This window comes from Blennius ocellaris (genome assembly GCF_963422515.1).
Source record: "Blennius ocellaris genome assembly, chromosome: 1".
Lineage (NCBI taxonomy): Eukaryota > Metazoa > Chordata > Actinopteri > Blenniiformes > Blenniidae > Blennius > Blennius ocellaris.
The window spans coordinates 31,572,494-31,588,781 of NC_137650.1; the positions used below are offsets into that span (position 1 = coordinate 31,572,494).

General features: G+C 40.4%; 2 protein-coding genes across 4 annotated transcripts; one reads left to right on the forward strand and one right to left on the reverse strand.

Moving 5' to 3' along the window:
• Positions 1 to 1,514: 1,514 nt before the first annotated feature.
• Positions 1,515 to 6,456, reverse strand: sirt3 (sirtuin 3). Of its 3 annotated transcripts, none has more exons than XM_080501591.1 (8): positions 6,187 to 6,456; positions 6,045 to 6,105; positions 4,525 to 4,707; positions 4,192 to 4,337; positions 4,002 to 4,102; positions 2,958 to 3,119; positions 2,666 to 2,875; positions 1,515 to 2,437 (listed from the first exon to the last, which is right to left on the reverse strand). In XM_080501591.1, the coding sequence occupies exons 1-8, from the start codon at positions 6,293 to 6,295 to the stop codon at positions 2,414 to 2,416; spliced, it is 996 nt and encodes a 331-aa protein (XP_080357717.1). In that variant the 5' UTR covers positions 6,296 to 6,456; the 3' UTR covers positions 1,515 to 2,413. The 3 variants fall into 3 exon arrangements, with proteins under 3 accessions (XP_080357717.1, XP_080357716.1, XP_080357718.1); XM_080501590.1 differs by having other exon boundaries at positions 4,192 to 4,424; XM_080501592.1 differs by lacking the exons at positions 4,002 to 4,102; positions 4,525 to 4,707; positions 6,045 to 6,105; positions 6,187 to 6,456 and having other exon boundaries at positions 4,192 to 4,220.
• Positions 6,457 to 7,627: 1,171 nt separating this feature from the next.
• Positions 7,628 to 14,230, forward strand: psmd13 (proteasome 26S subunit, non-ATPase 13). Its single transcript, XM_080501033.1, has 13 exons — positions 7,628 to 7,820; positions 8,490 to 8,568; positions 9,319 to 9,353; positions 9,463 to 9,518; positions 9,606 to 9,649; positions 9,736 to 9,822; positions 10,817 to 10,988; positions 11,071 to 11,150; positions 11,229 to 11,354; positions 12,083 to 12,145; positions 12,389 to 12,469; positions 12,814 to 12,930; positions 13,908 to 14,230. Exons 1-13 carry the CDS (start codon positions 7,720 to 7,722, stop codon positions 14,001 to 14,003), a joined length of 1,137 nt encoding a protein of 378 aa, XP_080357159.1. The 5' UTR covers positions 7,628 to 7,719; the 3' UTR covers positions 14,004 to 14,230.
• The last annotated feature ends 2,058 nt before the right edge of the window (positions 14,231 to 16,288 follow it).

The window sequence follows — 16,288 nt, forward strand, 5'->3', positions numbered from 1 at the left end:
GTGTGTGTGTGTGTGTGTGTGTGTGTGTGTGTGTGTGTGTGTGTGTGTGTGTGTGTGTGTGTGTGTGTGTGTGTGTGTGTGTAGGTTTCCTTCCACAGTTCAAAAGCATGTATAGGTGTGTGAGTTTAATTCGTGACCCTAAATTTGATAGATAACCTGTTGTTTTTTTTTTTTAGCTCAGGAGCAGAAACAAACAAAAAAAAAAACACAGCCTCTTCAGGCTTTTATGTCAAGACAAGTTTCCAGTTATTTTGAGCAGGATCAATTAATTTCATTGATAAATACATTGTGTACCGTCCACATAACAATGAAGGTTGATGGAGTGTTTCCTGATAATGTTCCCTACAGGAAGAATGTAAAATGTGAAAAAATGTAGGTCCTAATACAGAGCCCTATTGAACTCCATTAGTCTGAGCTTATCTCTGGTCGTGTTCCAGGAGCAGTTAAAACCACACTGATCTTTTGTTGCATTTAAAATCACCAAATGCAGATTAGACAGTCTCACCTGGTTCATGCAGCGCCCCCTAGATGTGATCGCGAAGCAGTGTGGTGCAGGTTTTCTGTACGTTCTGAAGAAAAACGGGATTATTTCCTTCAAAGAAAATCCATTTTCTCCCCCTAAGTGGAGAAAATAAGAGAGTCTCAAGAGGCCTCAATAGAATGTCACTGGTTTTTGTCATTCCCACTTCAGTAATTCCACATTGGGCACAAAGTGTGTCCTTTTCCATCAGTGCTGCTTCTTCAAGACGGTACAACTGTAAGATAACAAGCTGCTCACCGAAGCACATGGACTCCCTGAAAACCACCGCTACCTCAAAAGGATGAGAAAAAAAAACCCAGGTATTTGAAGCAAAATGATTAAATCCTATGTTAACATTAAAGAAAACCACACCATATCAAATAACATTACATAACTGACTCAGGCTGGTGTTTCTCATGTGACAGCTGACGGTGTAATCTCACCACAGCAGCTGTTTGGCAGCTGGAAGTTTTTTTATGAGACGCCTTCTGTTCTCACAACACAGCAAATTCATTTTTACTTTTGAGCGCCACCGATTTGGATTCAAAATTGAATGTATCTCTTGGGTGCATTTTGAACGGTAAAACTCTAGTCCCAAGTTATTTTAAACTGTTTTTTGACTACTTTTGATTTTAGCTACCGGTATATATTTTATACTTTTGGGATCGGCTCTATCAACACACCTACATTTTCTGTAAATAGACATGAAATTAACATAGAGAAAAGGTAGATTGTTTACTATAGTAACAACAAACTCATTTAACAAGCCATTTTTTAAAAATAATTCAGAATGAAAATATAAATCACACATTTTAAATCCTAAGTATAGAGTTCTATACACATTTTACATTCACACCACATTTACACCTCAGACAGTTTTTACGCTCCACACAAAGATGCATCAAGCAATTTGTTCTTCTTCTTCAAAAAAGACATTTCCTACACAAGATACATCACAAGTCTGACACTTTGTCCATAGTCTACATATTAATCTGCCTTTGGTGGCTTTTAAAGAAGTATCTGTGTGATTAGTTCTCAAAGAAGAGGTACAGTTCTTCCTACACATTCAACATTTCCTCCACTAAATAGTAAATGGATTACACTTTGAGCAGCCCCAAAGCGCTTTCAATAGCTCATCACAGTCGCCCATTCACACACACATTCACAGATCAGATTGGATTTAAACGTGTAATCCATCACTTACAGTTTTACAAGGACATAAATAACAGCAAACATGTCAAAGAAAACTTTTATGCGGGGACATTAAAAAGAAAAACAATAAAAATAGAGTCATAGCTTTTACAGCTTTCAGAAATCAAAATGAGATACAGAAAATACTCAAAGCCTTCAATCAAAATACTAAATGACATATTTCTTTACTATTCGGTGTATTTCATGATCATTCATTTTCCTACATTATATTAACATCCCACAGATTATTTTCCAACTTTACTTCAATTTAGTTACATTTTCTCATTTTTGTCTCCAATGCAACATTTATATTCTTCTTGTCTCTTATTTACCGTGACGTTGTCGTTGCTGTGAATGTTATTTGTAGGTATGTAACAGATCTAAGATTTACTGATATTTAGATTCTCACAAAGCAGAGAGGACTAAATCAATCAAAAGTAATTAACAAACCTAAATAAATATTTGATGTCCTTCACATGGGGCAAGTTTTTCTCCTTCCTATACACACATTTTTACTTCTTCTTCTTTCCCCATCATCCTGTGTTTGGTCTGAGCGTCAAGTCTCTCCATCAGATCCTCAACATTCCTGTGCGTCGTCGTAAAGCGGTGGAGTCCGACGGCGCCGTCGCCGATCCCGCGGCTGGTTGACAAAAAAAACCTCCAGTTTGCTTTTTTTGTGTTAAAAAGTCCCGAGAAGACACGTCACTCCTCCGCCTTTGGTTCAGCCTGCAGACAGAAGTGAAGACGGTCACGCAAGAAAAGTTCTCACAGAATGTTAATACTTCATTATTGCCTGAAGGAATTTCTCTCAAGGGAAGAAGAGAGAAAAGGGGTTGAAAAGAGATCTACCCCCAAAATATGTCGCCGGTTTGATAAAACCAATCAAACCTTTGCCTCTCCAGACCCATTTGTGATAAAACGCGCGACTTTGCAAATGAAAACACACAAACTCACTTCCTCTGCACCGGCCGCCATCAGAGTGTCCAGCTCTCGTTTCCACCCGAGGGCGTCCACCAGGGCCCGCACGCCGCCGACCACGTCCCCGAGCTGCGCCACATCGTGAGGCCGGCGGCCCCAGGCGAAAGGCCCCACGGCGTCCCGGTTGATGAGCAGACGGGGTACGGAGCCGCGAGCGGCTCCGGCCAGACTGGCGAACGGCTCCACCTGCAGAGGAGGGAACGTACCAAAACAGCAGGTTCGACGACGCGGCGTGGAGGGACGTTAAATATAACCCACCGGGACTCACCTCCAGAGACGTGCCCATGACGATGACGAGGTCAGCGAGCGGGAAGTCCGTCAGGTACTTCATGAAGTGTCGCGGGAGCTCCTCCCCGAAGAAGACGATGTCGGGCTTGACCACGCCCTTACAGGTGGGGCACTTGGGCACTTTCCCGCTCATCACTTCTGGCTGACAAGACACAAAATTAGAGCAACACTTTTAATTTAAAAAAAACAACAAAAACAAACTTTAATCAAAACCTACATTATTAAACAAAGCAGTTGTATTTGTTTTAACGTGTTTAATGCAATGAAAATCTAAGTCAAAACAGGTTACTCACAGGATGAAAATGTTGAATTTTATGTAGTTTCCAAGCAAACGTGGCATCGTGTGCCGTAAACAACCTTACAAGCAAGTATCGACCCAATCCGACAATCTTAACAGGAAGTCAAAATACCTCGTCTTGTGAAACTGGCCATGAATTTCATAAAACAATTGCACTTTTTATGAAACATTTTCCCTCGTAAAGATTTAAAACACTAAAACATTTAGCTACCAAGAAACCACGCAGCAACTTTGATGAGGCTTGTTTGAATTCGTAAAAAAAAAGTACAAAATCAGTTCACTTTCATGAAGAGGACATCCGCTTGTGCTTCCTCACAATGTTGCGTCAGGCTCAAATGCTTGTTCATGTTTTCTATTAAATGTGACCTTTTCTCCCGGTATATAATATGAATTAAGCTGCATTTAAGATTAATTTTCGGGTTTTCTGTTAATACATTTTAATGCTCATGAATTCAAACAAATGACGCTGAAATTAGTTTAAACTTCCCAAGATCATAGATTAAATGCAGTATGATAAATGGAATGAGGACAAATTAAAAGCTATGAAAAACATTCTAATACAAAACAATAAATGCGTGGAGAAGTTGTGAGCGAGTGAGTTTAAAGTCAGAGGCACGTCATTCACGACTGGAAGACGATCCACTCTGCACGTTATATTTACACTTGAGCACATGAGAGTTGCTGTACGTCCGCACACACGGGGTCGGGGTTCGTGTCGAGACTCACTCGGAGGTCCTCGCCGTCGTACTTCCTGAGGCACACGGTGCAGGTGGCCGTGGCGAAGGTCCCGTGAGCCTCCACCAGCATGTCTGCAGGAATCCCCGCCACTTGTTTCACACACACAAGAAAACAAGCGCCGACGTGTGAAACGGCAGCGGGGAACCGCCAAAGCGAGCGACTCTGATCGGACACGTACGTCTCTCCAGGCCGTCGATGTTCTGCGTGTACATGCGCAGCAGCTGTCGCTTCTCGTGCAGCAGGCGAACAAAGTAGTGCGTCAGGTTGGGCCGGTAGTTCCCAGGATACAGCTCTTTGGCCAGGGCGAAGAAGGGGTCCGGGTTTCTGTGGAAAAAGCCGATCTCGAATATGGCCTCGGCGTAGGGCAGGTCGTACTGCTGCAGGTTGTCGTAGAGGCCGCTGCCTGGAGACCTGGAATTAAATCGGTGCTAATCCCCTCGTCCAACTCTTGATAGTAGCCAGGTTTAGATGTAGAAAACGACCACGTGACGTGGAGACAGACACTTTCTACCTGAAATCTGGGATGCCACTGGGAGTGCTGATGCCGGCTCCAGCCATCACCACCACCCTCTTATAGCGCCGCTCCCGGAGGCTCCGAGCGATGTCCTGCAGAGTCTGCTGCTCTTCAGAACCGCCGCCGCCGCCACGGGAGAAAAGTCCACGAGAAGCATGACGCCAAAAAGAGGGCCTTCGTCTGTGAAGAAGCACAACTTTTCCATCGAGGTGTTTGATGATGTAATAATGGTCTATGACATAATCATGTTAGAAATGTCCCATATGAGAATAGAATAGAATAGAATAGAATCACATGTGTTCTATTTATGTATATAATATACATTATTGTCATCAATTTTACATAGTTTAAAGGATTTAATGCAATAACTCATTAAAATCAGTATTTCCTAAATTATTACATTATTGGTAAATATTACATCAGCAGCCATTATGACATTGCTGCGGGTGCAGATCAATCACTGTAGCCCATTGCATTGCATATTAAATTAATTTGCAATATGCAATAATGTTGTGCAGTTTTTTAAAACAATAGGATTAAAACATACTGAGGGTGAAGCATCACTGAGCTGTGATGCCTTTTTTTTATCTAACTCAGCCAATTACATATCTTCTCAAGACATCTGAAAATAGTGTTTCAATGTTCGTCATATCCAAGTTAACTTCTTCTTGTGTCACAAAACTCAAAGACGGAATGGATGAACACTGGCATCCCTCCACGCTTACTTGTCATGAATTCTGCCTTCAGAAAGGTGAGAGGCTTCGTTTGTCAAATCGTGAGAAACATTTTCATGTTAACGTTTGAGTTGTGTTGAATTTCGAATGTGAGTCCTGCCAGATTGTACAATATTACATGTGGTTCTCAATATGATTGGTGCGCATATAAATGTATCACAGAGGGGCAAAATAGCTTCAATCTTTTTTTTTCTCTCCAGCTAATTATCTTATTTATCTTAACGTCATGCAAAGAGTGTGTGAAGCCAAAATGAAACTTTGCACTTAGTTTTAACTACAGAAAATAATTATATCAATCATCCAGTTAAATTGAATTTAATCTGGGCACTAGTGCCACATTCAGAGCCTCATTTCGGCACTCAGCTTTGCCTTCTTTTAGTTATTGTGTCATTTTTTTAAACAAAAATATTGACAAAAAAAGGAATCAGTGGCAGATGAAACTTGTTTTTTGCGGGCCAATCATAAGGAAAACGATAGACAAAGACGATAAAAGCATCTCTGCCCAAAGATTAATGTCCATGAACCATGTACAACCCCATGACCCCCACTCTCAGTGACTGAACTGAGTTAAGTTGCTGGAACCACAATGGACTTTGTATGAGGACTTCAGAAGTCTATTTATTGCATTTATGATATTTATTGTGTTGTTTATGGCTCCCTTTTTTTTCCAATACTATGGTGTTTTCTAAGTTATTATGGTTGTTTTTAAATGAACGACTCAGTGTGTGCAGTTTTAAACTGTCCCGAGGGGACAAATCTTGACGTCTATGGAGGTTCCGATACCTGAACAGAGCTGCTGCTGCTGCTGAACTTTCACCCGGACTCGAACTCCCCTGAACGTCACCTACAAACCAGTAACAGCGTGTGTTACACATATTATCCACCAGGCACGATCCTCAATGCTGCATCGTGTGTGTTCACTGACCGTTTGTAGGACTCGTCCTGTTTGCAGCCGCACACAAGCTGCGATACAAACCAGGTGTGACAGGTGACACGAGCGCGCGGCGCACTGGAGGAGACACAACAAGCCTCATCCTGCAGAAAGAGTCACCTGCACGCGGTCACTGCGCTACAACATCGGGCTTTAAAGGACTACTGGACACCCACGCCACAGCTCGCACTTATTATCGACACACCATCACGTGAAAACAGTAAACACGGACTGCCTGTTTGTTACAAACTGGTCAAGCTTCGACCTCGTTCTGACTCACTGACATTACCGTAATGCATGATGTAGACTGGCTTCAGCTTTAGAGTCCTTCAAATGTTATGCCTTTATCAATGAGTATTCTCTAGAATAATTAATAATGCCATAATACTAAATGTGAGTTGTTTCTTTTCACAAAACTGCTGTGTGGTGTCATGACTCTGAGTTTTATCGACATGAACGCTCAAACAAGATTGGAGTGTCTGTGCTATCCTCTACTGGTCACAAAGTAAAACTGCAGTGGACACAGTTATAACGCACAAAAAATATATCAAAAAATCTAAATCATTGAAACAGGAACACATATGTATTTCTTTATTTCCTTTTAACAATTGTATCATTCTTTATACATATCTTATATCTTAATATGATGATATTTTACAAAAGGTTACTTTAGTCAAATTCATTGTTTTCGTCCACAAACTTGGCAATGAAAAATGATTCTGATTACTGAAAATATTGCTGTTTGGTAACTTTATGAACTACAACAACGTTACATCAAGTACAACATTACAAGTATATAATAAAGAGAAAAGAAAGAAAGCAAACGTTACATTTCATGAGAGGGAGTTTGGGTTTATATAAATACGTTCAGTAATGTATATATTTTTACTGTTTTAATCACATTTAGTTTGTCAGAGTGTTTAATTGAGAACTTGTAATATTTGAGCTTGTTATAAAAATAAAAAAACAAAAACATGCATACGTACAACAATTAATGTATAACTTGACATCAGGACTAAAGGATGAATCAGGTAACTAGGATTGAGTTTTAACAAACAGATAACCTTTCAATTTATCATAATTTTCAACACTAATATGAATGAAATCACACGATGTCTACCAAAAACATTTTTACACCCGGTCTGTTTTGCAGTAGTTTTTCTTCGACCTTTGACCTCTGTGACGCATATGACAGTACCGTAATGTACAACATAGCAGGACTTGAAGGGCGCAGAGAAAACAATCTATAAAGTTGACTTTGTTTTATTAATCATGTTTGTCGATGAGAGATTAATTCTGAGAGCAAATCACTCCTTAAAGTCGCTAAAGCATCAAATCGCTTTAGCGACAAAAAGACGAGAAAGTGTCTCGAACCCTCTCCAAATGATCGCCGTTACCTCCCATCATTCCTTGCGCCCAGCCGATGCGCATGCGCTGCAGCAGACACGACAGGCTTGGAAACCTTAGCTTACAACAATACTGTCCACTCCAGAAGATCATAATAGTCTTCTTCTCGGCGTCGCTACCATGAAAGATGTCGGCGGTTATCTCAAACAGCAGCAGAGCAACAGCTCCACGCCGGAAATGGCCGCGGAGTGGCACGGGCTGGAGGAGTTATACAATAAAAGGTAACAACAAAAAAAAGCCGTGAGTGTTCTGCTAGGTGCTGCTAGGCTAGCTGTCGTCTCATTCATTGGAAGTGAACGCTGAGTCACGCGCGGAGCTAATGCTAAGCTAACGCTAGCAGGAACTTCAGTCACAAAATAGGTACAAAAGCATATTTATCGGGTTCATTCTGTAGCCGGACAGCCCCTTCAGATACAAAAAGAAGCTATGAGTTGTTGCTTTATGACGCTGTAAGCTTAAACCGGTGAAAGTTAAAGTGAATTAGTCAGCCAACGTACAGAAGTCAAGGATGCTAAAGATGAGTCCACGGTTTTCTATGTTCTATGTTTATACATATGTACATTAGTTTTAATTGCGTAAAATACTATGTGTCTACCTTTGTAGTATTTGGGTTGTCATTACCATTAATCACCAAACAAATCAAGATCTTAATCATTCTACTTAACCCATCCCATCAAATATCTTTGTTAACTTTATGCGTGTTGGATATGTTTTTTAGATCTTATGAGTGATTTATGAATAGTATGTAAGGGTATGTAGCATTATGTGAGTTTCGTACTGAATAACAGCGGCAATAAAATGTCTGTAAAGCTATATGTAATTTGATGTTTCATGGATTAATTTAAATGATCAAATGCCGAATGATATTGTGTTTAATGCTTTTTCTACAGATTGTGGCATCAGTTGACTCTGAAGTTGACAGACTTCGTCAAAGACCCCTGCTTCAAAACAGGAGATGGCCTCATACAGGTAAGTGCACCTGTACAGGTGTCGTCTGACAACATGTCGGTGAAGCATGGACACCATTGAAGGCGTGGAATTATTTTCACTCAATACTCGAGGGATTTCTCATTCTTCCACTTTGTTTTGATTTCTGTTTACACAACTCGAAGCAAGAATTGGCTGCTCAGAAAACTGAATTGTAGAAGAGGTCTGCGTGTACAGTCTGATATAAACTAAAAAGTTTGCTCATAGACAAAATCTAATTTGTTGAATCTGAAGATTGAAGATTATTTTTTGTGGAATAATTTCGAATATTGTCTTCTAACACTAGTAGTATTGCATCATCTTCACTTCTTTGTTTATTCACAGTTCTTCCGAACTACATGAAATGGTGTGAATGTTTGAATCACACCGTCGCCTTGAATGAAACCAATTATGTAATTATATTTTATAGAAATGAGCTTTCTGCTTAATTTACAGCATTAGGAGATTTTTATTATGAAACAAAAAAATACAAGTTCAAGTTCCCATGGGGGAGAATAAAATCTCCAATTTAAAGTCAACAGGACAATAAAGATAAATTGTAGCTGAAAGCTGGGAAGTTGGATGAAATAAATTTGAAAAAGCAACAAAAAAATGTAAAAGGGCATAAGACATGATTCTTGAACTGACATATCAGAAACGGTCAATTTAATGAATTTCATTGTGTAATTTACTAAAACATGCATATTTCTATTTTGCTTCTCATTGTGATCGTTTTCTGATTTCTTTTTGTAGCTTTACGAAAACTTCATCAGTGACTTTGAACACAGGTGAGATCGAAGTGTCTGAAGCTCTCAAGCTATATATCTGCCACTTCACCGTTTCGTGCTCCTTCGTCTCTACCGGTCTGCTCGTTTCTTATTTTGGCTCCGTCAACAGAATCAATCCGCTGTCTCTGGTGGAGATCATACTGTACGTTGCCAGACAGATGACGGGTGAGGACACGCGAGGAAACATTGTTCGGGGAACTCGCTTTTTATTTTTCATCTAAATGAACTGGTTTTGTGTCTTTGTGTGTGTAGATCCAAAAGTTGCCATCACCTTCCTTGAAAAGACCAAAGAAAAGGTGAGGCCACATATTCAACATGATGACTTTTTGAACACGATCTTGGTAACGTGTTAAATCCGTGTGAACTTGTGTGTTTTTCGCAGGTGAAAAGCAGCGATGAAGCCGTCATTCTGTGCAAGACGTCGATCGGCAGCCTCAAACTGGAGATCAACGATCTCCCCGCCACAAAGGTGAAACCTCCTCAACTCTTTGCAGCTCTGCTGACACACAACCCAGCTCGCACCTCGTTCACATGCGGTATAGCCCCACCTGCTTTGTAAGCTTTGCACCGGCTGAAAAAGCGCGACGGGAGCCTGTTAATCACAAAAAAAAACCTGCGAATTGCAACCCGAACACGACAGTGTGATTCCTTCTCTCACTGAAATAGCACAAAGGTGTCGGAGCATCATTTCCTTGCGGACACAACTGAAAGTTTCCAATTAGTCGCACACAAAGTGATGTTTGAACTTTAAGATCTTCGGCATAGAGCATCTCCAATATGTTGTGTACATATGATTTAATCTTCTGTATGTCGGGGGCGTTATTGTTAGACAAACCCGTGTAAGTCAGACACCACAAAAAGTGCTTTTATAATCTAACCCTCCATCCATGGTTGATTCCGGGCCTGAGCCAGGATTTAACAAGGTGAGCACAGAGAGAGACACATTCACGCCTCCACTTAATTTAGAGTCACGATTTAACCCAGAGATCTGCAACATTTACAGCTATTGTCCCACCTCTCGCCAAATAAAAAGTACAAAACATCAAAATGAAGGTAAGACAGCTGCCAACCTTATCAATACACTTTCATTATTTACACCCAAAATATTCAGTTATGTTGCTTTTGTAAAATCAATTGACACTTTTAGACGACTATTATTGGATGTTGCAATGAAAATGAAACTACAAACCAGCTTGAAGAGCAGAAGGTTTGAGAAATTCATTAACACTTAAACTTGTTAAAGGCTTTCACATTGATGAATGCAAATAAGCAGCAGAGTCTGTTCTGGACTTTTTTTTTTTAAATACATTGTCAGTTTATGGATGAATCAGTTTGAATATGCTACACATATTTGAAGCGCATCTACATATTCCAGAGGCGCTGGGGGTCTGCAGCTTCTCTCATATTCTGTCTTCAGGTGGACCACCTGTGTTTCTCACGCCTCGTCTGTTTTCCTCTTCCAGAAAATCACCGAGGAGGTGGAGGAGATGCTGAACAACTTGCCCGGGGTGACCTCGGTCCACGGGCGGTTTTATGACCTCTCCAGCAAATATTACCGCATCATCGGGAATCACGCGTCCTACTACAAAGACGCCCTGCGCTACCTCGGCTGCGTGGACATCAAAGACCTCCCAGGTGATGGCGCCACACCGTCGGGTCGGAAACGAGCCAATTCAGAGAGTTCAGTTTGTGACTGTCGCCGTTTGTGACTCGGCAGAGACGGAGAAGCAGGAGAGGGCGTTCACACTCGGTCTGGCCGGACTCTTAGGAGAAGGAGTTTACAACTTTGGAGAGCTGGTGCGGTTTTCACTTTTTCTTTTACTGTGAAAATACTGTGTGTTGTTGTTGTTGAACTGTTTGTGTGCATTTTTGCAGCTCATGCATCCCGTGCTGGAGTCTCTGAGGAACACAGACAAACAGTGGCTCATCGATACGTTATACGCCTTCAACGGAGGCAACGTGGAGAAGTTCCAGGGCTTCAAGACCGCCTGGGGCCAGCAGGTGGGCCACAGTGCGACATCAACACGCAGTCAGACGTTCACCAACACGTGTGCTACTGTGTGATTTATTTGAGCTTTTTACAGTCGTTTGTAACGTTATTGGTTAAGCACTGATTCATTTCTACATTTTCGATTATTTTCAGTAGGTTTACATTTCTATTGAAGGTCATGGAAGTTTCCTGGTGTTTGCAATGAACTGACCATTCTAAGGTTCCATATCGGCTGTTGCAGTAATATAATCGACATTACATCCGTATTATTAACCCTTCATGAAAATGCATTGCAGATTTATTGCTTTGGATTGTTCAGGTTTATTGACTGAAATTGTTACTGAGTGAGCATCAATGGTTCATTTGCATTGTGATTAGATTCGATAGAAAACTGAACTCTTTAGATAATAATGAAAAGATTTCTACAAGCTGAATTTGTAAGGATTTGTTTGTTTTTTTTGCTCCTGACGAATGGTGGAAAAGAAAAGCCTCTCAGTTTTTGAAAAAGCCTTGCTCTTAAAAGACCAAATAGCTGAATTAATAAGTTGGTATTCTTCAGGCATATTCTAAATAAAAATTTAAGGTTTGTCATATTTCATATTTTGGTTTCTTTCTATACTGTACAAAGTGGAGAAGAACGCAGTTTTACCTCGGCTGATAACATCATCCTTCACTCGGCGGCCCAATTTTTCTCTCAAGCTCGTTGATCAGCAGTAACTTTTTCCTCTTTTGATCGCAGCCTGACCTCGCAGCACATGAAGCCAAACTCATGCAGAAGATCCAGCTGCTCTGTGTGATGGAGGTGAGACTTCAACCTGCAAGAATCAAAAGCCTGCAATGTAAAGTCTTGTGTACTTGGGGGGGAAAAAAGGCGATTGCACACGTTCGCTGCAGCCTCACACTCATTGCAATTCATGATCGGTGCATTTAACTGTTTTTGGGAATCGAATTGAAAGTTTCTTTATGTTGCATTAAAAGATTAAAACAACAACCAAGTTTCATCCGAGGCGACGATCACAGTCTCACTCCGTCTCTTCTCGTTCAGATGACCTTCACCCGTCCGGCCAATCACAGACAGCTGACCTTCACAGAGATCGGTCAGAGCGCCAAAATCCCAGTCAACGAGGTCAGTGCCACCAGGACTGTGTTTTTTTGTTTTTTTTTTAATCTGCTTCTCGATAATCGGAAATAAAAACACTGAAGAGCAGAGGGGGCGTGCGGCTGTCGCTCTCACATCGACTCCAGATTGGTTTTTAGTTCGTCTCGAATCCTATCGAGGACTTTCTGCACGCTTTCTATTTGTCATGTCAGGATGTGCTTGTATATTTGTATGTGGCTATTAATCCGCTAAATGCAAAATGTTTCAAAACGAGCAGCTCCCACGTAATAAATGACTTCCGCATCTATATCGACGCAATTCGCATGAGACAAAATGTACGGACTGACCTTGTGGCGTTTGCCGTGTCGCAGGTGGAGCTGCTGGTGATGAAGGCCCTGTCTGTAGGTCTGATCAAAGGGAACATCGACGAGGTGGACCAGAAGGTGCAGATGACCTGGGTGCAGCCCCGAGTGCTGGACCTGCAGCAGGTTGGAGCTCCGCCTCGTCACACAAGCAAACTTTACGTCGGCGTTTATCTTCCGCCAGTTATCCAGAACACCACACACACGTGCCTGCTTCGTTACCGTAGCGTGCAGATCAATTTTGTGAATTTACACACCGGGAAGGATGTGGCTTCATGAAGCGTCGTTACGCGAAGAGATTAAAGTTTCTCTCCAGGGGACGGTTACTGATCGCAGCATTCTCATCAATGCGCTGGTGTGTTGTGTACAGCTGTGTATTTATTTATTTACGATAATGTGTACTCCAGAGATCAATTGACACACACTCCTAATTTAACAATATGTGTGTTACATATTCAAAAAAGGGTGAAGGAAGGAGAATTAGCTTGAAACTTATGACTCGTCGGACTACGGAAGCCTCCTCAGATCAAACGCAGTCGAGTGCGATTAGAACTATGTCGACTTAAATATGACCAACGTGAAAGCAGCTTTGGTTTCTTTGTTTTTAATTAAACAAACAAACAAATTCTGTGATCACAGAAATGTATTGTTTTTCATTTTTCTTTTGTTCTTTATTTCTTTTGTTCTCTTTCTTTCTGCCATTCTTTCTTTTCTTGTCTTTCTGAATTTGAATTTCCCCACGGGCATGAATAAAGAATCATTCTGTCTATCTACATCTATCTGTCATTCTTTCTATCTATCCATCTGTCAATCTATCTGGCATTCTTTCTTTCCATCTGCCATTCTATCTATCTCATTCTTTCTGTCTGTCTCTGTCATTCTATCCGTCATTCTTTCTTTCTGTCTTCCTTCCTTCCCCCCCAGACTCTTTATTCTCTTCCTGAGTATTGTCAGTAGTCATCATCATCATCTTCATCATCATAATATTCATACAGAGATGAAGATGCCGAATCAGACTGAGAAAGTCTAGCGCCACCTCTGGCTGAGTCTGTACCTTCAGCTGTGTCACCGCCGTGTGTGTTTTTTTTTTGTTTTTTTTTCAGATTAAAGGGATGAAGGAGCGTCTGGACTTCTGGTGCGGAGACGTTAAAGACATGGCCATGCTGGTGGAGCAGCAGGCTCACGACATCCTCACCTGAACGCCGCCGCCGCCGCCGCCGGTCCCCGGAGGGAGAAAACCTCCCCGCCCATCTCTTCCTTCTCTCCTTTCTTTTTACCGGACATTCATTCGTTCCGTTTCCGTCTGCGTTTATTATCCAACTGTAAATTACACACAGGTGTTTTACACAAAAAGTGCAACTTGTAACAATATTCTGACAATACTGACTTTAATATGTCAAAAAATAATAAAAAAAAAAGAAAATGAGCTGTTGTTTATTGTTTACGTCTTCAACAGAAGCTGTTGCCACATTTCCACGTACCGTCTGTTTGCATCGAAAGAGAAGAAGGCAGAGATTCATATCACAATTCCTGACTTTTTTTTTTTTTCCAGGATTCTGATTATGGCTTCATGCTTCTCGTTACACTGCCCCCTAGAGGTTTGGCATGCTCATAGTAGCTGTGAACATGGGTGTATATGCAGGTCCTTGTCAATGAAGATTTTCTTTTTGTAAACATAAAGAGGAAAATATCAGTTTTAGTAAATATGGCCTTAAACTCACACAAACACAGGCCAGTTTTCTGGAGTAACTTGTTAAATTCCACTATAATAACCAATCAATGACGGAGCAAATGACTGCGAGCACTTTGCAAAACTGTGCGAACCCCCAACTACCAGGCAGAAAAAAGGTAAATGACGGCATGTTTGATACCAGGATTATTCACGACATAGATAAAACATTCATCCCTAATATCAATGACAGCAGTAGCTCGAGTGTCAGGTGACGGAAATGCTGCGAATAATGGAGTGAATCATCTGCTCTCTAGCGTTCCCTTTCCAAGTAGCTCCATCTTAAGGCCTCGGGGATATTCTTCTGCCTCATTGGTGTCTCCTAAACGTTGTCATTGTTGGTGGGAGGAAAAGCGCTTGGTGCTGTTCTGCTCCAGTGAGTACCTGGGTCATGTTCTGTGGACGGCACGTTCACCCAGAATGACACGTATTCAAAAGGGAACAGTAAACACTGTCAAGTGACCAATGTTTCTGGGATTTATCTGGCGGAATAATCGCAGGTTATAAATCTTACAGTTTCTCCAATTAAATAGTTTTAAAAAAATAATGGGGAAAAAAAGTAATTACAATTATTTCTATGATGTGCAAAAAGGCTCTAGTTTTTCAGATGGTAATAGGATAATATACATATTTGGAAGTTATGATTATAATTATTGATTGTATACACCACTACAATAAATTGGGTTTATTTAGCTTTTTAATAAGATGTTTAATCAATGTTTTGTGTTATTTCGAATTACGGACACATCTCAAAAAATGTGAATATCATGAAAAAGTTCAACATGTTTTGTCAGTCATTTCAGAAAGTGAAACTGTTATTTCATTTAGATCCATTACAAATAGAGTGGAATATATCAAGCTTTTATTTCTTGTAATTTTGATGATTATGGCTCACAGATCATGAAAACCTAAAATTCAGTGTCTCAGAAAATTAGAATATCACATAAAACCAATTAAAAAAACTATCTTTTAAGCACAAATACCAGTCTTCTGAAAAATAGCTTTATTTCCATGCACTCAATACTTGGTTGGGCCTCCTTTTGCATGATATTCAAATTTTGTGAGACACAAACATTTCAATTTTCATTATCTGTGAGCCATAATCAATGTTACACAAAGCAAAGACTTGTTATATTCCACTGTATGTGTAATGAAGCTATTTAAAAATAACAGTTTCACTTTCTGAAATGACTGACTAAAGAAAGTAAACTTTATCACGATATTCACATTTTTTGAGACATACCTGTATGTAAGTTATCCCGCATATGGACAAGGGTCAAAGGAATAGGATTAAAGGTTTCTATTAAATTAGCGGAAAATGCTTAGGAATAGCAACTGTGTTTATTTAAATATATTTAAAACACGAGTTCAAGAAATACCTTCTTTCCACATTTTTAAATATTAAGATATTAATACATTATTAATATTTTTTTCCAGTCTGTTCACCCGTGTGAAAAAAGCTGTGCTCCTTTCTTGTGCGTCAATGAAAATATACAGATGAAAAAAGATCTTTTACAGCACATCTCCTAACTGTTTGTCCTTTGACACCATTGTTCCTGCTCGTCACGTGATCCAGCCATCAAGTCATTGATTTCCATTCCCATCTCTGATCCAAACAAACAAACCAAACCAACTGTCAGTTGGCTGACATCCTATGACGTGGCTTCTGCACATTGGGAAAAAAAATAAAAAATCGATTGCACATATACTTTGTGTGCTGTATTTTTACTGTAATATTGTGACGAGAAATGTACA